This window comes from Buteo buteo, chromosome 6 (assembly GCF_964188355.1).
Source record: "Buteo buteo chromosome 6, bButBut1.hap1.1, whole genome shotgun sequence".
In the NCBI taxonomy this organism is placed as follows: Eukaryota; Metazoa; Chordata; class Aves; order Accipitriformes; family Accipitridae; genus Buteo; species Buteo buteo.
In genome coordinates this window covers 49,830,183-49,855,636 of record NC_134176.1, presented here as the reverse complement: position 1 = coordinate 49,855,636, position 25,454 = coordinate 49,830,183, and the positions used below count along the sequence as shown (strand labels likewise).

The window sequence follows — 25,454 nt, the reverse complement described above, 5'->3', positions numbered from 1 at the left end:
TTTTTCTACTGCTAATGTTTTCTAGGCAGTATAATAAATGAACAGGAGTCTCACTATTTGGGAGTGTTGTGAATTCTGAATAAATACGTTTTACATCTATAATAAGTCATGGTGTATGTAATTCCTGTAAATATCATGATCTTCCATATAAAAGTCATGACTTTTCTTGTCAAAGTGCCGTGGCCTTTAAGTCGGTTGTTGATGATAATTACTTGCAGGTAACACTGGCAACCAATGGCAAATCTGCAGACTTCAGTGTTGTTGAAGAAGAGCCTTGGAAACGTGAAAACTAAGGGAAGAGATTCCTAGCTCCATCTTTAATAAGCCTTGAAGCTATCTTCTGGCAAAAGATACCACAGTTAAAGAAGATTTCTGTTTTTTCTATTTAACATCTACAGTTTCTGCTTACTTAATTTCTTAACTGAAACTTAGCAAAGATCTCATCAAGTCATTGTAGTGTCTTTGCCAAGCAATGATCCATAACCATCTGTCTCCCTTGTGTTACTGTTTGGATGATGCAGCTGGAGAACGCTCCATGCAGTGCAATGTGCTTTCACCCACCTCCCCTTTCATTCAAGACACAGAGAATGTAAATGCTGCAAAATGGGAAGATCAAAGTGCCAGTACGGTTCACTACAGGGACTCAGGGTCACAAATACAAGAGAAACATAACACCATGTAAACCTTCAAGTGTTTTGGTGACTCTTGTGGCATACCTGATCTATTTAGCACTGTATGGCTAAAATATCTTTTGAAAATGTCCATAAAGGTTTCTATTTGTTTTAATAATAACAAGCACTGTATTTTTGTGCCTAGTTGTACTTTAAACTGAACGTAGATCCAGGGGCAAGATTAATGTATAGAAGTCAAGAAATTATCCCAGACATTTTGTTAGATCAGTACAACTAATACTTAGCATCAAGACGAGTCTTTAGATTGGTATGTGCATATGATGTGCTTTTATCAGCTGTCCCAGGGCAGGTGCAGCCTTTGTTTTATGATGGGGCTGTGCTGCTTTGTGACCACAATGCACCAGATAATACAAGGCAGTGTTATTGCAGGGGTGGTAGTTCCTTCACTAAATCTATGCCTGATACACAAAATACAGGATACCATGGGCTCAGTTATGCCATTTTTAATCAAAGTAGGTGGCACCTTACTATTAACCCTGCTCCGCTGATGTCAGAGGGATTCCTCATGTGGACGGGAGTATTCAAGTAAGGTACTACTGAAACTGATCGCAGATGTCATGATTGGGTATTTGATAATGAGCAATAAACAAATTCTGAATCCATTACTCTAAGAAACTGAGAGTTTTTGAGTGTGATCAGCAGTAGCATTTGGTATGAAGTGAAAGCCATCTTTCAAATATATGTCATATTTCAGAGAATGGCTAAATCCTGAATTCATTGCTAAGCCAAATTCCATATAAGGTTAATAGAATTTGGCCAGGGTTAGGATTGAATGAAGAATAAACCACAATTCAGGATTTAGACCAGTACATTGAATATACATCTCTCCCTCTCTCTCTCTTTTGCAGAGTAGCAATTCATAGAACTCTCTAATGTCAGAGAAATGTTTCTTAGAGCACATGGCATCTGAATTAATGAGATGGTGTTTTGCCAACATAGTATAGGTGACTCATCCTGTCAGAAGAAATTAGTCACGATAATCACCCTGTGAAGTGTTTTTAAAGGTGCTTGTTAATACTCAGCAATTTTAAGACACTGGTGAATGCCATTATACTATTAGCAATGTTCTATAGCAAAGCTGAGCCACGTGGCCTTGGGAGGCTCTACCCACAGAAAAAGCTTTGTGCAATTTTGGGGGGAGCTCTCAGAGGTTCGCAGAATGAATTGGAATATGAGCATATGGTGAACTTAAAAATGGCAGAAAACAGAGTTGAAACATTTACAGAAATAGGCCATTCAGTGTCTGTGCTCAGACCTGTCATGGGCTTAAACAGGAATAACATGTTCAACTGTAGAGTGGTATTTAGCTCTGTAGAAGATATTAAAATATAAATATAATCTGCTTTTGCTCATTTGCAGTCATACAAATATGTCTGAAAATGCACACGGACCTGAGCCAGCCAAGGCTACTTGGATGATTAATGATGTGCAAGATCAAGTCCATTGTCAGAGTATCCCTCATTTAAGCATTTGTTGTCATGGAATATTTTTTCTTGTATTTTTGTCCTCACTTGCATGCCATGGCTACAATCTTAAGCAAAATGGCCTATATAATTTAACAAATATTGAACCACTGTGAATTCTGTAGGCCTCTAACGTATATGAGAGGTAGAGAGGCCTTTTCCAGAAGCCTCCTGAAGCAACTTAAGGATTATTTTTTTTGTGAGGGATGGAATCATAGGATATTCAGAGATGCAGTAGGCAGGTTGTCTTTTCTTTGGTCAATGGTATTAGCATATCCACAGTTAACCTATAGCTAGCTGCTGGTTTTCTCAATTTGCATTTGAAGACATTTTTCCCACTGGGTTATGTGCCAGCAATGTGCCTGGGACAGTGTGTAGGTACTCTAAAATGTTCCCTACTTTGAGGGTGCTGGCTCACATCAAGTGAAATTTGCCGTGACTTGGGTGGTAGTTATATCCAAGAATAACAGGCAGTGTTTACCCTGGTTTATATCCAGCATTCTCGAGCTGTTTCATGGCACAGCTCGCCCATTAATAGATGACTTTTCATCCTCTTCACTGTAGCAGTTTCTTAGGAGCAGCCACACCGATTGCTTGCCGTGAAAGTAGCTTTAGAAAACTGGTCCATACGCTTTCAGCTGTCATTTGAAACTGTTTAGCAGTCGGAAACAAATAGGAATGCCAGCAACATGTGACTAGGCAGCTCCACAAAAATTGCATCTTGAGAAACACTTAAAATATGCTTACACTTATCCACTTGGGATGTATTGTCCTTTGAAGAGTGCTTCTTTGGATGGAGACCAGGGGAGGAAGGAATGAGATGCTAGAGAAACCCCACCCACATAAGGGAGAATAAATTTGGGTCTTTTGATAGGACTAGAATAGCAGACTGTGATTTTAAAATAGTAATTCTGTAGATAGAGTAACTCAGGGATGTTTCAAAAGATAATTGTGATGGTATTTCTCTATTTAAATGTAGATGTGGGAGAAGGAGAAACATTGGGTTTGATATACTCCTCTGCTTTTAGCCTGACTGAATATTTAATATAGTGTTACTCCAGCACAGCACTGTATTTAACCATCAAAAAGCTTTCCATTTCTCTGGGAAAATGTAACTCACTCTTGGCTTGTGTTTCTTGATTTGCTCATTCCACATGAGGCTGGGTTGCTACTTAACTAAATAAACAGAAAATAATCCAGGGACCGGCCACTACAGCTAATACAAGGTTCACGTTTCAGCAGGCAGTGCTGGTTACTGGCCAGTCTCTTTTTAGTTTCACTAGGAGTGTTGATGCATTAATTTGCATCTGGCAAATCTTTTGTATTTGTTCGCAGTGCTGGGGTGGCAAAGTTAAAGGAAAAGCGTGTGGAAACAGAATTGTTTTCTGTGTAGTTCTTAAACAAATTAACATTTCTTTCTATATTCATGTGGTTTGCTGCTCTGTCAGTTCCCCCCACCCTTGTCTGTGCAACTGTGATTGATACCCTTTGCCCTTTGGATTGCTGACAGCACACTGGCACATGGAAAAGTCTAGACCAGGCAAAGACTCAGTTAATTGCATGCTTAATTAAGTACATGCTTATGCATATGCGTTATGCATTTAGTGCTGAAGCTAGGTCAGCATTCTCTTAATATCTCTTCACTGAAACTAAAGCACACTGTACATTAAAACTACAGAAGAGGTGGAGCACTTTGCTACTGAATTTGTTTCTTCGTTGCTTCCCTTAGAAGACAAAGGCTGCACCAGCATTGTAAGAAACAAGCGTGGATCTTATACATGAAGGTGCTTCAAATAGGTAGGGGATAAGCCATTTGAACCATATTATGGGGATGTGCTCCTTCCATTTGAATTGGTTAAAAATTGAGTATGTCTTTGAAAACTATTTGCTGTAGTAAAACCTGTGCCTGCAGTGCTCTGACTACATGAAAGCCCCACTGAAATCTATGGGAGTCACAGGCTTCCAGGAAAGGTCAAGTCCCTTCCTGTCTTCTTTATGTTACAAGACATTTCACAACCCCATCCTAGGGAATAGTCTTTGTCTGCTCTTTATAATGACATTGATTCGCATATTCAAAAGATTTCTGCCAAGGTGCTTCTCTTTTGCCTAATTGTTTCTATGCTAGATGTCCAGCAGTGAGTTTAAAACTCGGCACAAAAATAAGGGTCACTATCATTACATTTTTTTCCATTTCTTCCCTGAGATACAGCAGATCTCCATTTCTTTCTCATAGCCTGTGGAATTCCTAACTTCGTGCCACTTTAAAACGTATGAGTAATATAGATTTCTGATTTGTTTTCCATCACTCCCAGAGTCATTAGTTTTCCAGCAGTAGATACTCAGAAGAGCAGACTGTTCATCTGAGAAGCTGCAGCAACAGTGTTTGAACAAATTTATTCTGGCAACTGCCTGAATATCCTTTGCTTCCTTGCCTTCACTTGTGTTGTTGCAGCCTTGTTGTAGCAACACAGCAGCAATTGCACAAATCCCCAAAACTGTAGACAGTATTAAACCTCACCGCTGACATTCACTTCTGTAAAAAGGCTCTGAGCTTTAGTACTGGGCTCAGAAGAATCCTTTTCTGGAGATGTAAAGGTGTAACTGTTTCTCATTTCCTTAAGTTCCATTTATCTATTTTTATTGCTGCATTTGAATTAATTTACAGAAGGATAAATAAGAGCACTTTATAAACATGTACTGTAACATTACTCTATTATGAGCCAGAAGACTATCCTTGATTTTATTACTGTTACTTCTAAGGCCACGATTAAGATATTTTTCACATTAGTTATTATGATAGGTGTATAGTCCATTAGGACAATTCACCTGGACTATAATTCATCATGTAAGACTATATAGAAGCTCCTGTTCCCAGCAGAAAGCACTCTCAGGAAGATGAGTTATTTTCTTCTCTCCAATCATATTGATGACTTTGAAGGAAAAGTATTTACCCAATTTCCTTTGTCTGAATAATGACGTATAAAGTATAGCTTCAAGTACTAGGGGAAAAAAAAAAAAAAAAGGAATTGCAATACTGAAGTGTCAAAGGCGGCAGTCCAGCTGTAAACAAATCGTTCAGCTTCGCCATGTTATTTCTGAAAGTGTTATGTTCTTGCTCACAATTTACCTGAAACACCGTATTTAGTGCATATTCCTTCCAAAGTCATCGATCTTTCTTCCCAGGTAGACACCAAGGCTGTGTCTCTCCGTGGCCCTCAGACAAAGCACAGACTCTGCAGTTCTGCACCCCTAAGGCAGGACTCCTAGAAAAGCCCCCAGCAACAGTGCCTGGGTACAGACTGGACGAGGGGTACCTCCCTCAATTTTTCCTCCTGATCGTGTTTGATGTTAAATTGAAATCTGCTGCTATGAATGAGTCAAACTGCTGCTGATGCCCAGGTGCTGGTAATTCTTTTACTTCTTGTATGAGTGAGCTCCCTGGCACAAGGCTCTGAGAAACCATCCCTCACCTGTGCCCACCATCCCAGAGACATCTTCCCCTGCTTGGGGTTGATACAAGTCCTAACGCATAAGGTGGTCATGCAGTTGCAACTATAAGTCTTGTGGAAAACCCAGACTCCAAACATTGAAAAAAACTTAGAGCCTATGCCTGAGCCACTGAGTAGGTCTCTACTAGTCCAGGATGGAAGTAACCAACAGGCTAATGCAGGATTTGGGGAGGCAAGAAGACCTGGGAGATTTCTCACTTCACCCAACCTTTGATCCCCTTTCACTTCTAACTACATTCTGCTGCAGAGCCAATGCTGATTGATGCCAGAGTGTCCAATCCTTCTAGTCTGATTTTTCAAAATTCAGGAGTCCTCCAACTGTTTTTAATGCTGCTCTGTGGCGCACACTGTTACGTGAAGGGAAACTCATAAGCAGCATCACACAACCTGGATTGTCTGGTACCTGTATATTGCTTTGTACATAAATAGTATAGTTTGCAGGGATTTTTGTGTCATTCTTTTCTATTTTTTTTCTACAGTTTTTCAAAGACTGTATGCAAACTGTGTTTACAAATTGATTTTGCAGTCAGAATTGTAGATCATGGCATTTCCATTTTGGTGTTTTGTAAGGGCTTGTGAGTTCTTGTGTACTACAGGTTGTCCTTCCTTCTTAAAGACAATTGCATACACTTCCATCCAACATATCCTGCTCCTTTCTTAAATATATCCCATTTCCTATGATGTGGTGTGAACTCTAGCTTGTAGAATGCATGAGAAAAAGCTGCATATGTATTTATATTGTTAGATATTAATAAATATATGCTCAGTACTGATTTAGTTATTAATACAGGTTTTAGGGATTTGTACTTGTTCTCTGGAAACTACAGTGTAGACTGAACTAAATTACTTCGTATCTGTAATTTACAGACACACTAATATTTTCTTATAATGTTTTCTATATGACCGTATAAGGTAGGGGGATAATCCTTTAAAGGTGATCTGTACCTTAGAACAAAACCAGTTTTCTTACAACATTTAGGATCAATGAAATATTTTTGTGTTATGTTTAGTGACAAATTATAAACAAAGCACAAAATGCAAGAATCAAATACGAATTTCAAGATGTCCTTAAATGCTGCAGTTCATTATGGAACAGTGTTATAATAATCTGAGCAATCTTCTAGATTGACTGTCTTGGGCAATCGTCCCTCATTTTTGTCATTTTTCCTGGTGTTACCTTTGCCAAATCCTGCGGTTCTTTCTTAGGATCTGATCATGTATAACTGACTGAATCAGAATACAGTTTATACAAAACTGGAGATCTGGGTAGGCAAAAAATATGTTATCAGGTACGCAGCCCATCTTGCTACAATACAGTGTATATGAGTTCAGCCTGTGGAAAGAGTTCATGATTTGGCCTCCTACCTTTGCCATCTGGAAAAGGGACCAACAGAACCACCATGGGACCAATGTAATTGGGTAGCATCTGTACAAATACCTCCTGCTTTCTTATGTATTTTAAAGAGAACAACCGCTATATTTTTTGATCAGGACAAGTGAGAGTTGCTTCTCTGTTATGGTCATCTGTTCCCATCAGGCAAATACCTGTTGGCCTCAAGGCCGCGGCTATAATAATTTCCATTTCATTAACAAGGAACTGTTTTTAGAGGAATAAAAATAAATTCATATAAATATTTGTAACAATTATATCATAAAAAATCTTTTACGGCCTAATAGCTCTTTGACTGTGATTCAAAGCAAAACATTGAATAGCAAGTACTGCTGTCCCAGTGTGACTGATACTGGGTATCTCTTCAACTGTTCAGAAATCTATGGGGCCATGTTATTCTGCTGAGGTTTTGGAAACTAAATTTCTAGTAGATATACATGTAGGAAGTGTGTTGATATATACTTGTATTTTAATCTCTTGTATTTTAAATCAGATGTACCAGGTATTATCTTAATAGGAACCGCAGGTAGAATAGTGCTGAATTACTACTTGATACCAGTTTTCAGATTTTGTTAAAGCATGATATCCAGTGCCTCTCTGCACTTAGTGTAGATAATGTAGATATCAACATGTAATTTCAGTGAAATGGTGTATACAGTATGTGTAGCAGTGCTTTAATTTAATTTAGTTGGTTTCTGTGTATTGAGCCATAGCAGAAAATTAGGCTGTCTTTTAAAATTTTTTTCTACTTTGTGTTTTTCATCTGTATCTGAGTTTGTTCCCTTTTGACCATTCAACTGATGAGGTTCCACAGCTTAGTAACTGCTCTATCTGTCTGTTATGGAGTATCCTGTTCTGATAACATTCAGAATCACGAATACAGCCAACTTATTGTAAATATGTTATTTTTAGTTTTCAGCTCTCTATCCAGTGTGGTTTGTGTTAGTACTTGCATGTGTGTAGCTCCCTGGCAGTGAGTGAAAGGGATCCCAGCATAGATTTGCTGCCTCGTGAATGCGGTTGTTACGACGTTAAGAATTAACATTCACCTGGAATGATTAGTTTCTGTTATGTTTTCTTCTTGTTTGCTTGAAATGTTGGGACTGGTTATCACCAGAAGTTCAGTAAGTCACTGTTTAAATTGGCACAACGACTGAGGGGAAATCCATCTAGCTGCATTCCCGTTGGATGCCCTGGCTGCTTTCGACTCCTTGTGCACTGTGCATCGTTCAGCCCTGAGTCACGGCACGGCGTTGCGGGATCCCTCTGAGTCACTTCCAGTTCCTCCTTGACCACAGATGCCAGCAAAGCAAGCGCAGTCCCGCGGCTGGGGCTGGGCAAGGCTGCAGCCAGCAGCGGGCTGCCCCTTCTCTCCCGAGTGCCGAGAAGTCCAAGTAGGAACCTCTGCTTCATCCCCTTGGCAGGAACAGTCTCTGAGAAAGATGAATACGCTCATGGGCAAAGGTGCACTGTTTCCTTCGTTGTTAAAAAAAAGGATATTAGTAGTTGTTGAAATTAAAAGCAAAGCTAAAGGCTTCTCAAGCTACTGTGGTCTGTTATTTACAGAAAGTATGTCTGATGATAAAACAGACGTATGAACTAGATTGCCAGTGGCAAAAGTCTTCCAAAATCGGGGCTACAGTTCAGATCTCTGAGAAAATAAGACCTTTCTGGGGCAAAAATCTGAAGGTGGTTGGGAAAGAGCTTAGGACAGCAAGAAGCAGCTGGTTTGTTCCTAGATACCCTGGTCCTGGATCTCGTAAATCTAATCATCCCCTGTGATGCTTCAGTATGAATTGCACACTCCAGTGCTGTGTGCTGACTGTTCATCATCCCTCAGCCCCTCTTAAAAGTGACCAGGCACAAGGTGGAATGTTTTGAGATGTTTCCTGTAAAGGATAAAATGGAAAAGGGATAACATTGGTCTTCTCCTTACACTCAAAAAAGTTCCCCAGATTTTGAAATGACATACTGTACAGTATCTATAGCAGAGTTTGTTTAAAAACTAATGAGTGCAGATGATAAAGTTTCTCCCAGCTCTGGGCTCTGTTCCTGTATATTGTAGTTGGAATGCCTGGTAGACTGAGTCTATTTTTGTAGTTCAGATCCTTTCCTCCTTACAATGATTGGTAGTCATTTGCTTTTAATGCTTTCTTACGGTGTGAACTGATTTCTGTAACTTTCATGTATAAAACAAACTAGACAGTCTTTCTATACTGGAAATAGTCGTGACTATAATATTTCACTAAGTGTCGTATCTCTTATGTACATATCATCAATAAATGTTGATTCCTAATTTTCATGGCTTATATCTGTGAGTTTTAATCTGCGAGCCTGGGCTCAATATGGGAAGATGAGCCTGACTTTGCTGAAGTGTTAGAAATCTCACCCTGCACTGTATCCTCCAAATATTCCAGGGTGCCAGCTGCAGCTGAGCTCGTTTGCCGCAAGGGCCAGGATGCACTAACTACAGTTCTTGGCAGTGAAGTCTAGAGAAGTGGGAAGAGATGTTAGAAGAGTAGGAGGATACAATGCAGTGCTTGCAGTTGCTTTAGAAACCTACTTCCCTCCCCCTGCTGCTAAAAAATAAAGCTCTTCCTCATAGCCTTTCTAAAAAAATAATAAATAAAGCTTTTAGCTGAACCCCTGGAGCACTTTGTAAAGAAATAAACTCTATTTAGTACATGAATTAAGAGGTGATCATGGAGTGGACCATGGCCCAGAGGACTGGTAGTTGCTAAGTATGGCGAGAAAGCGCCGACATTTACACTCAGAGTAGCACACATTACGGAAATAGCTTAACTACCGTTGTGTGCTCAAGACACATAACCAAAACCCAGGTGAGGTTATGTGCGGTTTAACAGTCTGCACAACCCCGGGCTTGCTTCTTACTAATCTAACTGAGGCCAGCATCCACTTGAGAAGTTTCCAAAGAAAATCCAGGCACGGCGGGAAGTGGCTTTGGCAGCGCTTCAGCTGGCGAGCTGCCCTCTGAGTCAGTAACGAACTAAGTCCTAATGCGGCGCGAGGAAGATCTTTGGGCAAAAGATAAATCTGAGGCACCGGCTATCTGCTGCCATTTCTGTACCACGTTGCCACTTTCTGCCAGAGGCAGAAATGTCCTGATCTGGCCTCATCAACAAGCATCATTAATAAATGCACGCTGCTGTTGTAAAATTCCCTGCTGAAGTTCGTTGCGCTCAGGATTCCCCATCACTCACGTATTTTATGTACACTGTGTACGTTCAGATTCCTTCCGTAAAAGGTGGTTATTCTTTTGTTACACGTTATGCCAAAAAGTTGGAAATGAAAGGCTCGACACTGTGACCTGTGTTTGTTGCTTTTTTCAAAGCAATGTTTCTGCAAGAACAACCTAAAAAAACCCAAGCCATGCAGGAGCCAATTCTGCAATTATATGAAGTTGTTCCTTTTGAAAATACATACCCCAAAGGCTGATTCTCTCAAGCCTTACAAGCCCCTTGTGTGCCCCTCTTTCTCCATGTCCTCAGCCTTAGAGAAAAAGATTATTTCAGGAGTGTCTTTGTATCTGGAATGTGTCCCTCTCTACAGGAAAGCATCTGCTACAAGATGCTATAAAGGACAGTGAGTCATGAGTAATTGACCCATATTAAGAGAGATTTCTATAGCCGCTCTCAGGCGTGAAAGAAAAACCGAGAGAACACTTCAGGGCTGCTAAACCTTAAACAGTCTTCTCCTTTGTATTAGACAGCCCATGTAAACAGGACAAGGCTATGAAAGAAACAGTGGGCCCCAACTTGCAGTGCTTTAGGAGGAAAACAACATTAAAAATGACACTCGGCTGGGCTAGCAAGAGTTAGTTGCAGCAAGCCCTTACTCTGCAAGAACGTGCAAATACCCCAGCAGGGTTTAGTGCCGCCGCGCTGCCGAGGTTCCCCCGAGCTGCGCAGAGCCCCGTGCAGGAGCGCAAAGCTGGGGCAGCTCGGCAGCCTCGGCAGGCGGCCGTCTGCCGTCTGGCGTGGACGGCGCGCGACGGAGCGGCGGGGGCAGGAAGGAAACGAGATTGCATGCAAGATGGGTCCTGCGGTCACGGCGGCGTCAGCGAGGCAGGCAGGTTCTGCGGCAATAAGCAAAATGTGTCTGCGTAGACAGATAAATGACCAAGGCAGATAAAGGACTGCCGCCCACCGACACTCGCGGGGATGGGATCCAGAGGAACGAGGCCTCGCGCTGTTGATGGCGCTTCTGTAGTACAAGGACGAGTATTTAGAAAAGCAGCCTAGGGTCTGCCTTTCACAGCGTTGTGCTAGTCATTCTCGCTGGTGACTGAACTAAAAATACGTTTGCCTTTCCTGTAGTAGTTTGTAAGACTGCTCTACCTCCATTTGGCCAATGCCTTATCGCATCTTCCTCTGTCCTGGGTTGCTCTGGGAGTTCAGGACTAACTCAGCAGACCTGGAACCTGTTTGACGTACAGAGCCTCCACTGCCTAAAGCTGTATGTGGATTTCCCACCGCCCGCCTACACGCACCTAACTTCAGCTGTGCATTTGGCATCACTTACAAGGCAGCCTCTTGCCTCGGCTTCAGCACCAGAAGAAAGCTGCTGTTGAGATAAAGTCTGAGTTAGGTGGGTGTTTCAGAGTGAGACTTTGCCCCAGTATTCTAAAAAATGCTTGAGAGTTTTCCGATAGGTGCACTTAAATTTCTGACATCCTATCTGACTTGACAAATCCTATTTTACTGTAAATTTACACAGGCATTTTTTCCAATGGGAAATAAATTACTTGTAAGAATTTAATTTTAGTACAAAGGGAAAGCTATGTTATGTATTAGGCATGGTGAGTCTTCCCCCCCCCAAAAAAAGTAATTTTGCACAGCTAGATCTATTAAAACTAGCTAAAACTATGTATATTTCTGCAAACAAAAACCAGTCATCTTCTCATTTAACAGTCTTTGTGGACTTGTTTTGATCCAAAACTTCATAATTTTAATTTTTTTTCTTTTTTTCGGAAAGAAAACACACAACTAATGACATTCACATCAGCAGTCAACAAACAGATTTGTGTGGCAGAGAATGTATGAAAATGGGCTTCATCCATCCAATTGTTCATCCAAAACCCTTTTACCTGTGGAGTAAGAAGTTTTTATAAAAAGTTTGAGACCCCTTGAAGCTGTCGCTCAGGCAAAATCTTTCTAATGCTTGCTGGAACCATCCAGACAAAATTGAAAGAAGGCTGTGTTTAAAGTGTGTGTATAGCTTTCACTGCCTCTGCTTTACTTGCACATTAACAATAATCGGCTCCTTTGAGGTCAGGAGGGCTTCTTTGATGATGGATTTGCTTCCTCAACTTCAACTTTTCAAAAAGCTGTGCAGCAGCACATCTAACCTACGTGAAGATCTGTGTAAGTCTGGTACTTTAAAAACAGGAAGATGAGCAAGAAGAGAAATGTTCTTGAAATCTTGCTCTTGCTAACCTTACTCCAAATGGGCGAGACAGGGAAGACAAAAAGTACAGTCTCTGTTACTCATCTTTGCTAAATTTGCACTTTGCCTCTCATTTCTCATCGTCACAGCTGCTTGCTCTCAGCATGGTGTTGGTGGATGCCACATGCAGCATGGCATAGTAATAACGAGAAATAAGCTACCAGGGGAAAAATATTCAAAATCAGTTTGCAAATGCGGTGGTTAATGTAGAGGGTGACCTGGAGGTGGGGGGTTCACAGGACAAGGCCAATTTTTTTTTCCTTCTCAGAGCTGTGACATGTTCAAGTGCCAAAATCCTGGGGGTGTTGAAGGGACTTTCCCAGAAGTAGCACAGAAATTTCACTCTCCCTTTACTTCCTCTCCCAGCGACCATGTCCTCCCTCCATCCCTAATGCCCCAGAGCTCCCACCCCAAAAAAACCTTTGCACAATTCTTGTTCCCCATAAGGAACAAGAGTTTTGTCACCCACTCCCACACAGCTGGAACTGCACCCCAAGGAACAGCCCAGCGCAGCACTTCTCCTGCCACCTTTTTGTCCTTCTCCCCTCCACAGAGGAAAACTAGTCAGTACCTGTGGTTACCAAAAAGGCTTGTATTTGACTAATCAAATCTCTTGCAACCAGAGGAGTCAGAACCTTGAATTGTTTAATAAGGCTAAGAAATAATTATTGGCTAATGGCCTAATATAGCATAAAATAAACCCATTAACTGCTGGCTTACAAAACATCCTGGTGTCTGTGTATGCTGAGGCAGAACACAGTTGTCAGAGGCTTTAATTTCTTCCTTCATCTACAGAAAGAGTAATTGGGACCAGCCCTAACCAGGATGATACACTGACCTCTATCCCTGCACAGCATTGTTTCTGTGTGCTGAAGAAACACTTGGTAATTGTCTCCTAATAATATTCCAGGCAACATGCTTCAAAACTACTTAGTACAGAGGCTGTTGTTGACAACAAAGGACACACAAAAGACATCCCTATCATGGGAAAAACATTGGGCAGCAGTATAATGTTGGAACTGATGTTGTAGAAAGGGTTGAACACCACATCCACGCAGGTAGACATGATGGCCACATATCCTTTCTCTCCTTTAATCAAATATTCATTGTAAGATCTTCAAGAAAATACAGGTGAAACAATCATCCCAGATTGTTTGATGAAAATATTACATTCTCATAAAACATACAATCCCTCTTTTAAATATGCTTACTGCTTTAGACAGTATTTCCACGAGAGACGTGGTCTGGATTACATTTATTTAAAACTGTTGAAGGCAAAGGAATAACACAAGCTGATCACGGGGTCTGTTCTAGGTCCAGCATGGTCTCCTCAGCATTTTTAGGAATGATCCTCATTCTTCCCAGGCACCAAGGGTAGACCAAGACCCAACTGGTCTTGTCAGCACCCTGAGGGAAGGGCCAGATATTGCTGGGCACTGCACTCTCCCAAGTGCCACTGGTTCAGCGAGCCAGGAATAGTCATTAAGATCTTACTGGGCTGATCTTAAACTGGACCGACTTGTCTGCTTCTAGGGGGAAGCTGAGTTAATAGCTAACTCCCAGAGCATCTGGGGACCCTATGGGAGGCTGGCAGAGCAGGCAAGGTCACACAGCATTCAGCTGAGCCTGGCTTAGAGTTTGCAAGCAGAAAAAATGACCCCTGGGTCACCAGTACTAAAAACGACCATCCTGCTGAATACTTCTCTCCCGCTGATAATGCCAGTCTTACTTTTTATCCTCAGTGTGGAATCAAGTTTATTTTTGGAAGCTTATTTTACAGTGCAATGTCTTTAGCAATACTATTTCTAGTTACAATTTAGAGATGATATTTTCTTTCCTTCTGATTAATCTGTTAAATAAATATGCAAAGATATCAAGTGCTCTATATAAAAAAATACATACACACAACAAACAACCCCTCAAATAATAAAACCAAGATTAATAAAAATATGTACGATATTACACATATGAAATGGCCATCTAGTTCTGAAACTATAATGAAACTTAATTACACATGACTCACGTGAAATAATCTAAAAAGAATCAGCATATATAAAATAATGGCATTGCCTCTGTAAAGAGAACTTGAGCATCTCCCTATTTAAAAATATAAAAAGAAGCCAACCAGTGTTGTCTGCGCATTTATAGCTACTGAACATCAGATAAATTAGGAAGGAGTTTGTGGATTTCTCCATTAAACATCTGAATAGGAAGATGAATAACATGCCCCAGCGTTTTTCTTTTTTTTTAAGAAAAATTTAGCTTTCAAGAGAATGAAATAGCTCCTTTTGATTGAGACCTATCAACTAGGATTTAAAGAGAGGAATAATTCTTACTCTGGATCTCCATACTTAGTGAAATGAGTACATAACACCAGTTTAAACACAGCCTTCAACAGATCATTTTGATTTATAATGACAAACAGAAAAGCTTGCTTAAAAACATTACAGGAATTAAACAAAAATCAATGCACAGAGTCAACAGACTTCCTACTGCACAGTTCAGTATTATAATACATGAAAGGACTGAGACGTTTGACAGTGGACCACAAGTACTGCTAGTGTAAATCACCTTGACCCCATTCGCTTCAGCTTGCTTGAACACCTTTGGACCACAAGGTGTGTGACTGTTCATAGGTGAAACACACTGACCTACATAAAGTCAGGAAACATCCTATGCGTACTTTAAAATCACACCTCATCTTGGGACCTTTTGCCCAGGCGTAAATTGCTCCTGAAGAGATCTGCCTGCAGATACCAGGGCACTGAGCAACTCAGTAAAACACATGGGAAACTGCTGGAGGGCTGTGACTGAGAAATATAATCAATAGTCTTGTGCTTTATGTTCCAGGAAAGATCAGTACTAGCTAATGTTAGTATTTAGCCAGCTGAATACTCGTCCTCCAAATTGCTTCAGGTGGAGAACATAAAATAACATGCTTTAGCAGAATGGTTTCAAAGACAGGTGCTATGGTCAGTGAACAGAACACTCGAATAACCCTGCTGCAGGACATTCCCCATCCCACAGCTGACAGACCACTGGTTGCAATTACCTTAGATTGTTTTTACTTGCATTTTCGTGAGGCAGCCCAATTAGAAGTTTTCATTCTCCCTCCATTCCAAATACACTTTCTTAAAAATGGCACAGACCACCGGTAGTAAATAATTTTCTTTCTGACAATTCATATCAATATAATGCACAGCATCATAGCTTAATACAAATACTTTACGTAAGAGACACATAAGCACAAAACAAAAGCATATAACAATGCAGCTGCAGCCACTTTACTATATTACATGGCTGGGAGAGTTTCCTTTAATTTTCTTCGATCTTTTCTGTAGAATTTGAACTTCTGGTACCAATTAGCAAGCAACGTCCCTTTTGTATTTATAAAAAGCAGAGGGAAAACCGTGGCTGAAATAAATAGAATCCAGAGGAAGTGAGCGAGATCATAGAAGGGCAACTGTTAAAATATCAGAAAACTGGTGTAATGTAATAGTTATAGGGGAAACAAGTTTCACTAGGCTCAGCATCTCCTAAGTAAAATGGAGCAGAAGATAGAGACCTATTCGTCAGGAATAAAATACTGTCGTCTTCCCTAATAATCTCAAATTGCTTGATTTGTGCATGTGTAATAGAGCTGGAGTCATTCTGTTTTAGTCATTATCCTAACAGACTCATTGAAAACATGCACAAACTATGACCAATGAAGGAGGGAGGGGGAAGAGCAATGAACAACTCAAAAACTCAAGGATAACTGTACAGATTGTTAGGATAATAAAGTATAGAAGTTTATTATGTATCACCTTGTTTTCATCTCTTTATTCCCCCTCCCGAGAAGATTTGCTGTATGCCCATAGACATTTAAAAATAGAGATAAATAAATTTTGTCCTTCTGGGTTTCCGTCATTGGAGACCAAGACATAAATCGTTATGGTGGTTTATACTGGCAGACTCCGAATGCACCTACTGCTATTCCTGACTGGAAGGCGTTTCTGAAGGATTCTGGTGGTTTAGATATTGCATTGCAGGTCTTTTTGGTTTAAACTTGATTTTTTGCTCTTGACATTTGTTCCTCACTTACTCTTGTACCATTGGCAAGTTTAGTACCTTAAATGCCTGTAAGATAGAGTGACTGGATACTTCTGTAAGTCCGCACAGTGAAGACCCTCCATCTGGGGAACAATGACGTAAACTTGCATCCCTCCTGACACCCAGGACACAGTGAGTGTCCTCTGTGTAGGAACTGGGAACTGAAAACATTATGCAACTCTTGGGGGCTTATTTCAGAAAGCGAATGTCAATTTTGTAACTCAGACATTGTTTTAAAGTGATTAAAAATGAATAAAACTTATGTTTAATTATGTTCAAAAGACATCAGTAGCACAGTGCATCTATGAATTCCTGTCCAAGTTCCATGTGATTTTGATTTCCCCAGCTCTGATCTACTTGGCAGCTTGGTACCGTTACACTCCACTCTTCATGTCAAGCTCCTGATGATTCTGTGTTTCATTAACAGTCAGGAATTCGTCACATGGTCCTGTTTGGTCATTTGACTGTTCTTTATGAACCAAGTGCACCATTTCTTGTGATTTGCTGGCATCTCCATTTAATCCACTTGTCTTCCTATCCTCCACTGCCCCTTTGCCATTGTTAATCACTAACTTTTTCTTCTGCCCACATCTAGAAAGAAATGAAAAGAAAGTAAGTACTATGACTGGAGACTAACAGAAATAAGAAAAAAATTGAAAGTCAATATTTAGGAAAAGGTGCTTGGAAATGAAACTTGTGTCTGCCAGTGCAGACTTATATGATGCAAAGTGTAAAGTTTCTTCATATTGCATATTTTATTTTTGAAAGCATCCACCATTATATGCATAAAATTTGGCAGGAGCTCACTTAATCGATTTATGTCTGCTGTTACTACAGATAGGAATAACATTCATTACTGAAAGCTAGAAAAGATTTTCTAACATTTGGATATATCCACATTAATGAACTTCGTATGTATTCCACTATAAGGACAGGGTCATTCTAAATCCAGACTTGGGACCACATCTTTGAAAATGCTCAAGTTCTTGAGAAAGCAGAAAATTTGGATCAAGCTCTCACTTCATTATACAAGATAACTTTCTCCTTCTTTGTGTTAGCTTGTCAGGCCTAGAAGCCTGCCAACAGCAAGGAAATCCAGATAACTACTCTTGCTGCTATCAACAGCATAGTTTCTTATGATATTAAAGTAGGAAATAGCTACTGTGCTTTTAAAGTTACACTCATTGCAGTGCTGCCCAATAAACTCTGCATGTAGCTCTGAATGAACACATACACACACACACACACACACACACACTCTTTTAAAAAGTCACCAGTCCAAAACTGATGCATGCTGGTCAATGTGGGTTGGGTATTCTTCAGGGCAGTAAGAAGTACTAGTTACACAGCTGTCAGATTTGCCCCGGACCATGAAGATGGTTCTCTGGCTACACAGTGCTGAACATCCTACTTGTCCTTCAACAGTCTTGTGTAAACAGAATATACAAAGCACAGCTCTCTTAAGAGGGATAATGTCTCTGTGAAGTTATACTTTAAAGTGCTTTCTTCTTAAATGAAGCATATTTTGCCCAAATGACTACTTTGGCAGTTCAATTATACTATTATCCTTCTGAAATATTATTTTTTTCATGCTTACTGACCGATAGATGAGGGTTATTTTACCTGAAGTAGGTCAGTTCACTGCGCTAATGTTACACACACCCTGGGGCATGATTCCTGCTCTGCAGCCATGAAATGCCGAAAGAGGCCAGCGAGGAGCTGTGGAGCTCCACAGCCTCTCCAAAGAGCAGCTCAGAGTGTCTTTCCTGACGTGATGGTCAGGCTGGGCAGCCTCCTCTGTTGGAACCTGGAAGGAGATCCTAACACTTTTTACAACAGGCACCAGCCAGAGGCAGTCTGCATTGCAACAGGAGAAATAACTAACTAAATAGGACCACACTGAACCGTGGCCATCTTGGGTTTTGGTTAAGACAACTTACAACACCACCAATTAAAAAAAAAAAAAAAAAAGAAATGGTCTAGCCAAGCAATTTGCCATTCACTGAGGAGGCCTAATTGCTTGTTTGAAATGCCTGCCATATGGATCTCCTAACTAGAAAGGCTAAATTTATTGATTTCTGAATCAGGGTAGTTAACTACTTTGAAACTAAGGCCTATGCTTCTTTAGGCTTTTTGAGACAACCCGAATGAGACTGAAACTGGAGATGCTGCAGTTAGCATTCATTTAAAAAATGGTGTAAATGACAGCATTACACAAATAAAACCACAGATCGTTCCCACTTTTTAAATAAACAAATGCTTGAAACGTTCCCAACTTACTGCTCAGCTAACACTGAAATGCTCAACCCTCCTTTCTCTGGTATCCAGTTTTCTCATAGCACTGCTGCAGTGTTAGTTTCAGATTAGTTGGCATTCCCATGCGGTATGCTGACTGCACAGCAACTACCGCTCTATGAATTTTCAGTGTATTAGCATTTATCAGAATAGATGAAGAAAGGATTCTTGACTTACTCATGTTATCATTTGCATCCTGCTAAAGTGAAAGAAAAAATTCCACTTGTTTCAAGCATACCAGAGTACGTCTGGGCTTCAAAAAGTTTTCGTCACAGTGATGAATACATATTGCTAGGTTCTAATCCATGCATTTGTACACATACATGCACCCACATGCACTTTCTCTCTTTGCAACTCAGTCCCAGCTGCATGGAAGCTCCACGTAAAAGGTACGTTTTCCATTAACAGTACCTAGACCATAACTTACAGCTCTGAGATTGTTTCATTTCTTGTCAGATGCAACCTATAATTAGCCATAGGGGCCCTGTTTGTCTGTTCCTATGGTGACTCTGGGTTAAGAGGAAGGAAACAATGACAGTCTCAACTTTTAAAGGCATAACAGAGTAACATATAAATCAATAAGTCATGCCATTCAGGCTGTGTAACTCCAGAATCACTTCACAGAAAGTAAGTTGTGGAGTTTTCTGTCTCAACATATGCTTGATAGCTTTCTTATTTCAACAGGTCTCTAATAATAGTCAGAGAAGCACTGATATTGTGGATACAGTCATAGGGCAAACATACCAGGTGGCATCTCACCACTGACTTCAGCAAAACTGCGTCAGTTTACTATCTGACAATTTGGCATTTAGTTTGCCCTGTTTTGTCTCATAGAAGCCTTCCGCATTATGGGCAGGGACTGCCTGGGTTGCTCCCTCACCACAGTGGCAGTGCTTTATTCTGGCACCCGTGTCATGGTTTGGAGGACCTTGACACTATTTCACAGAAGCATTAACATGTGCTTTCCTGCAACCAGCAGACTAGGAATAAATTTGCTCACTGCTTCCTGAACAAAACCCACCACATGTTATATGGTTACTCTGATAAAAAAGTTCAAACTGAACATTCAAGTAGAAAACAGTTACTCCATTAAAGGGTTCAACTTTAACATTCAAGTGGTAAAAAGCTGTTTAAGACAACTGAGAAGTAACCTCAGAAGAGCCCCCAGAGAAAAGAAAGAGTTAAGAACTTTACAGCCTATCCTTTAGGCTAAAGTATTTTCAAATTTCCTGGCTAACTTTGCACAGATCACTGCAAGTTTCTATTCCTCAGCTTCTTCATCTGTAAAGCGGAGCAAATACAGCTATTGAGTGCTCTGATAGCAGAGTTAAAATATATCCCTGCTAGCTGTGATCCTGCCTTTTGTTTGGAAGGAACAAATGAATCCTGTGACAGCAATTGTCTAATACACAGACAACACTGTCAATCATGGAGGATTATACGCAGCTCATCCTGTGGTTACTACTGTCTGTGTCCATCTCATGTAATTTTTACTCTGGCTGGACAGAATTTTCCTATTAATAAGTAATAGGTAGAGAATAATTAATTCTCTGTGATCTATATAGAGTTGATTTCCACCTACAAGTAAAGACCAAAGGGTTTACACAGCTACTGTCTTCACGGGGTTCCACGTGAGCATGAAGGCTGATGTGTGACCCGTGCAGGACATGGAGACCTGGGCTCTCACACCCCAAGTCACAGAGCTTGGCAGAGGAAGGTCTTTCCTGGGTTATGCTACTCGGCTCTTCCACAAAGCTCTGAAACTTCTCAATGAAGGAAACAGCAAGGCAGTGTGTTTTGAAAAAGTAAAGGGGCCACCTTACCTTCTCCGACTGTTAACAGCAATGCACACTGCAAGAATCAATGCAAGTGCCACAAGAGCGGCAACTATGATCAGCCATTCTGTGGGGAGAGGGAAGGGAGAGGAGGAGAGCGTGTTAACGTATCACATGTAGTTTTGCCATTTCACAGAATTGCAAGAACAAAAGCTCTTTTACATTCTTTAAACTGCCAGACTGTTTTCCCTAGCTTGCAGAAATGTTTGTTTGTTTTACAAAGTGCTTGTGCACAAATTGAATACATTTTCACCATTCAGGCCAACTCAGATGAAATACCCCGTTACTGTTAGCACCTATAAGCACTGTACTTTGGTGGACATAAGTGAAGAGGAGTTGTATCACTGATTTACTCCAAAGGCAAAATAAAAGGCTTAGCAATGATACACCTGCAATCCCAGGCACAAAAACAGGATGACTTTCAGGTAGACTGAAATGTTCATTTTTTCATGTAAAACCTTACTTTAAGGGGTATTTTGGTGGCAAACTCTAAAAAAAAACAAAAACAAACTACAAAACTGGAAGGGACCCTAAGAGGTCGTATGAGCTACATTTCACTCCAGTGAGACAGGGTCAATAAGGAGATGGCTGAGGGTGTTGCATTTGCTCTTAACGTTTTTAGTAAACAAGATTTCACAACCTTCCCAGTAGCCTATTCTTTATGCTGTACTAACATTATAGACAGAGATCCTTTCCTAAGAGCTAACTCCTTTGTTTGTTTGAAACAAGTCTCCCTTGTTTAACAAGTCTCCTACATTTCATTTGAAACAAATTACTTCTTCTAATTTGTTAATTATTATTACTTATGGTGAAAAACTGATAAGCATTCTTTTTGTTGCATACTATTCTCATATCTCCCATTAGTTTTCTCTGAAAATGATGAGTTCTTCAAAAGCTGCTTCAAAGGTTACCTTTCCAAAATTTTCTTTGTGCTCTTCTCTGGTTTTTTTTCTCTGTGATTAATGCAATGCCTTGAACTGAACACAGAGCTTCAGCTCTGGACTTGGTAGGCCTAAGTAGAGTGGGATAATTTTTTAAATTAAATGTTTTAAAAATGACTTTACTGTTAATAAATCCCAGAATATATTTGCATTCTTTTGCAGTTATATCATGGTGTTGGCTTCTTTCTGTTCCGTTTTAATCTGCAAGCCCTATTCTGGAACACTTGCCTCAGCTATTACTTTCACCAAACATTCTCATGGATATGATAATTTGCATATATCTTTACTGAATTTTGCCTGATGTCATATCAATTTATAAAGGTTATTTGGATGTTAATCCCATTCTACAAATGCATGATTTCTCTCATCTTGATATTGCTGGAGAATTATAAGAGTTACAGTATGCTCCATATTTCAGACTACTAGTGAAAATGCTGAGTATTATCTGATTCAGAACAAAGCCTGGACAACTGTACTTGACCTACATTTTAATCTCTTGCTTCAGTTCATATTAATACAACTCTGTGCTTAAATTGTTAAAACATATGACTTCAAAAACCTACCTGGTACCTGGGCTGACCTTTGTTGTGAAACTATTTTTGTTGTTGTGGTCTCTCCAGGAAAAGTAGTATATTCATAATGTCCCTTGTGTGGTCCTTGATTACCATATATACTGGAGGTAGATCCTAAAGAACAAAACTATCTGTTAGGCCAAATATGCTTAGTGAATATTTATCAGCGAAGTACAAAGACTATGACTTTCACAGTTAAAAAACCATATTCTAGAAAGATCATGCTGAGGTCATTGAAAAGTATTTATACTGAAGACTCTTACATAGATTATAGTCATCATACTCATCCAAACTATGGCTAGTTTTAGTATTTTGAATAACAAAACTCATGGTTTTCCCCTCTTGTCTTGCTCATATGGTTCAGTTTTGATTATGCTATGCTTTTGTGAACGAAAATGCAATTATAATTGCCTAGAAATTTTCTGCAGAAAATGTGAAGATGTGAATGGTGGCAACTTTCTGAAGAGGCCTTTGTCATAAAAGTCAAGCACCGTGTCTGTTCCATGGGGAAAAGAGAGTGAGAAAAGAAGAGAGAGAAAAAAAACCACCCACAACTTTACTTTTTTATTTAAACCTAAAATGACCAATACAGAGATATTTTGAAACTTCTAATTTTATTCCTACTCAGGATAAAACTGACTTTCTAAACTAATGCTTTCATAAAACAGAAGGATAGTTCTCTGAATTGTTTTAAATTGATAGCTATGTATAGAGTGGGACTTTATTTTTCCAAATAGAAAAAAATGCTCTCTGTAATCTTAGAAGTGGATCCCCTGGTCCTTCTTAATAACTTGTGTAATTTGGTTCTAAGACGGTATTAGATCTTAAATCAAAATGCATACTTCCAGTCTCAAGTATTTGCTATGCTGGCCATACCGCTTAACTTTTATGCAATTACATTTCTGGCCCATGCTGTTGCCATATGGGTATCCCAAGTCTAAAATTATCAGCAGACTACAGATATAGTGATTTCATTTGGGACTAGTACTTCATTATCACTACAAAAAAGATATTACAGATCTCCACCTCTCTGAATTCTTCCAGACTCTGATAAAGCAAATTAAGCACTTACTCTAATCAGCTGTAAAGTTCTTTTTCTTTTTCTTTAATACACACTGCAACTCATTTCTAGCCAGCACTTCTGATGTCATTTCCTAATAGCAGCTGGCAAATACAAAACTGAGAAGCACATTTTTTTCCCCCTCTGTTAAGCTTATCCAGCAAGTAGTTCATGAATCTTCCAGATGTTTTCATTCTTTTTATTAACAAGAAACTTACTGCCTGGTGAGTTGTTTTGTGCTACCTCACCACAAAGGACAGAGCACTAATTCAGCAACTAAGGGTCCTGATCCAAGAAAGCTGACCAAGAGGAACATACTCACTTGTCTACTCCACATCTCAGCAGATTATTTTTTTTAAGGTGCTTTATATCACCTTGAGAAATGCCAGAGCTTTTCCACCACAAAGCCCCTTATAAAGGCACTCAGACATTTATTAAAATTCGTGCACTTAGAGAACTGCTACATTCACCCTTCCCCTCCCCTGAACACTGAGAAGATGACACAGGATTCAGTTATGTCCCCTGCTGTTCTGGCTTGCAAGTGGCAGGGAGGGATCCTCAAAAGCTCTCTACATTTCATTTTGATGACATAGTAGATTTTTTTCTTTTTGACAGTTATTTTTTGTGTTCCTTCAGTGGACTGATTTGTTACTCCGTGGACACTTGGGCAACAAATCAGTCATTAGTGTGATGTAAGACCACAGCTTAAACATTTCTGTAGAGAAAAAGCAAGTGAAAGAAAGCAGTATAGTACATCAAGCCATTCGTTTGTTCAGAGAAAGCCTTTAACTATAGTCTGCCAATACATTCATGAATCTTTTCCATTCCATTACGGCTGTATGGGGCAACATTACAAATGAACCCTTCAATAAATAAACTTTTTTATGATGATGGTAGTGTCCTAGTAGTTCCCTTGTATTGTGTTTATATAAAGTACCAAGAGAAAATAAATGAAAAAAGGAAGAGTTTGGGGAATATGGCCTTATAAGCCTTTGCCAGGGCACTGACAATGCACTGATAATTTGACACAGACATTCACCTTGAAAATGATCTTCAAACCAGTTCTTACAGGTTTTATGTGCTCAAAACAGAGAGGTAACAAACATTTTTTCATAGTGTGTAATGTCCGCACATAAAGTTAAGGAGGCAGCTTGGATTAATTAAGTGAACAGTGCAGCGAAATTCAAGAAATTAGTTTGTTTTAGTAGGAAACCATTATTAAAAAAAGATTTATCTTTCCAATAAAATTCTATCAAATACATATTTTGTATTTACATTGCTGTGCTTATGTTAAAATACTATAACTCAGGCAATTTTGATAGGGTTGATTTTACTGGGTTTATATAAATTCTGGAAAAAAAAAAGTAGGCCAAATTCTACCTGACAATGTATGAATTAACATTAATTCATTAATTCCTAACAGAATTATCTTTAAGGTTTTTGCTGTATAATGCTATAAAAATATAGGTACATATTCTTGCTTATGTGCAAAGAACGTCCACAGAGCATTGGCCAAAATCTACACTGGGATGGTTCCACTAACTTTCAAGAAAGTACATGAAAATAGTATTTGGATTAGTGTGCATGAGAAGTAGCATTTGGAAAAAACCTTACTGTTAGAATAGTTATTTGTATGGAAACTGCATTTGGGAATAAGGAAAAGTCCTTTCATTTCCCATACTACCAGCATGTGACCACACACACACAAAAAGAAACACTATATGTAGTGTAATAAGTAAACACTGTTACTGTTAACTGCAGCAACTCTATCAGAAGAATAAACCTTTGGAAAAAAAAAAAGAAGTTGTTCACAAATTAAATGTCAGTTACAACCCACTAACATACCTATAATTAATCACTGGCAACATAACAACAGTAAACACACCAAGAAAAAAAAGGTTTCATGGAGAATTACCTTTCTTTTGATACATATTCAACTAGAGGGAATACAGGTGGAAGAAAAAGTGACACACAGTTAAGTGTTACATAGCTATCATTTGTGCGCAGCAAAAAAGAAACACAAAATGCTATCACCTATGTATGGGCATGAGGAGAAAGTTTACACTTGTTCACTTTAATAGTTGAGTTACCATATACAGATAACAGAATATTAGAAAAAGTTATTTTCAAAAGACTATT

The 25,454-nt window shown here is 39.6% G+C and overlaps 2 protein-coding genes across 23 annotated transcripts in view; one reads left to right on the top strand and one right to left on the bottom strand.

The window, feature by feature from the left end:
• The window catches only part of SLC1A2 (solute carrier family 1 member 2), a 101,706-nt gene extending 92,322 nt beyond the window's left edge, over window positions 1-9,384 (top strand). For all 3 annotated transcript variants that reach the window (XR_012650810.1, XM_075030927.1, XM_075030926.1), the window contains exon 11: window positions 219-9,384. Coding sequence is in view for 2 of the 3 variants with exons in the window: in XM_075030927.1 (XP_074887028.1) it covers window positions 219-293 (75 nt within the window). In the remaining variant the exon portion in view is untranslated. The remainder of the gene's footprint in view (window positions 1-218) is intronic.
• A 2,610-nt stretch (window positions 9,385-11,994) lies between these two features.
• CD44 (CD44 molecule (IN blood group)) overlaps window positions 11,995-25,454 on the bottom strand; it is a 63,364-nt gene continuing 49,904 nt past the window's right edge. For all 20 annotated transcript variants that reach the window (XM_075030903.1, XM_075030909.1, XM_075030912.1 and 17 more), the window contains 3 exons: window positions 22,247-22,369; window positions 20,731-20,809; window positions 11,995-17,203 (listed from right to left, as the gene is read on the bottom strand). In XM_075030903.1, the coding sequence (XP_074887004.1) occupies window positions 16,987-17,203; window positions 20,731-20,809; window positions 22,247-22,369 (419 nt within the window). In that variant the 3' untranslated portion in view covers window positions 11,995-16,986. The remainder of the gene's footprint in view (window positions 17,204-20,730; window positions 20,810-22,246; window positions 22,370-25,454) is intronic.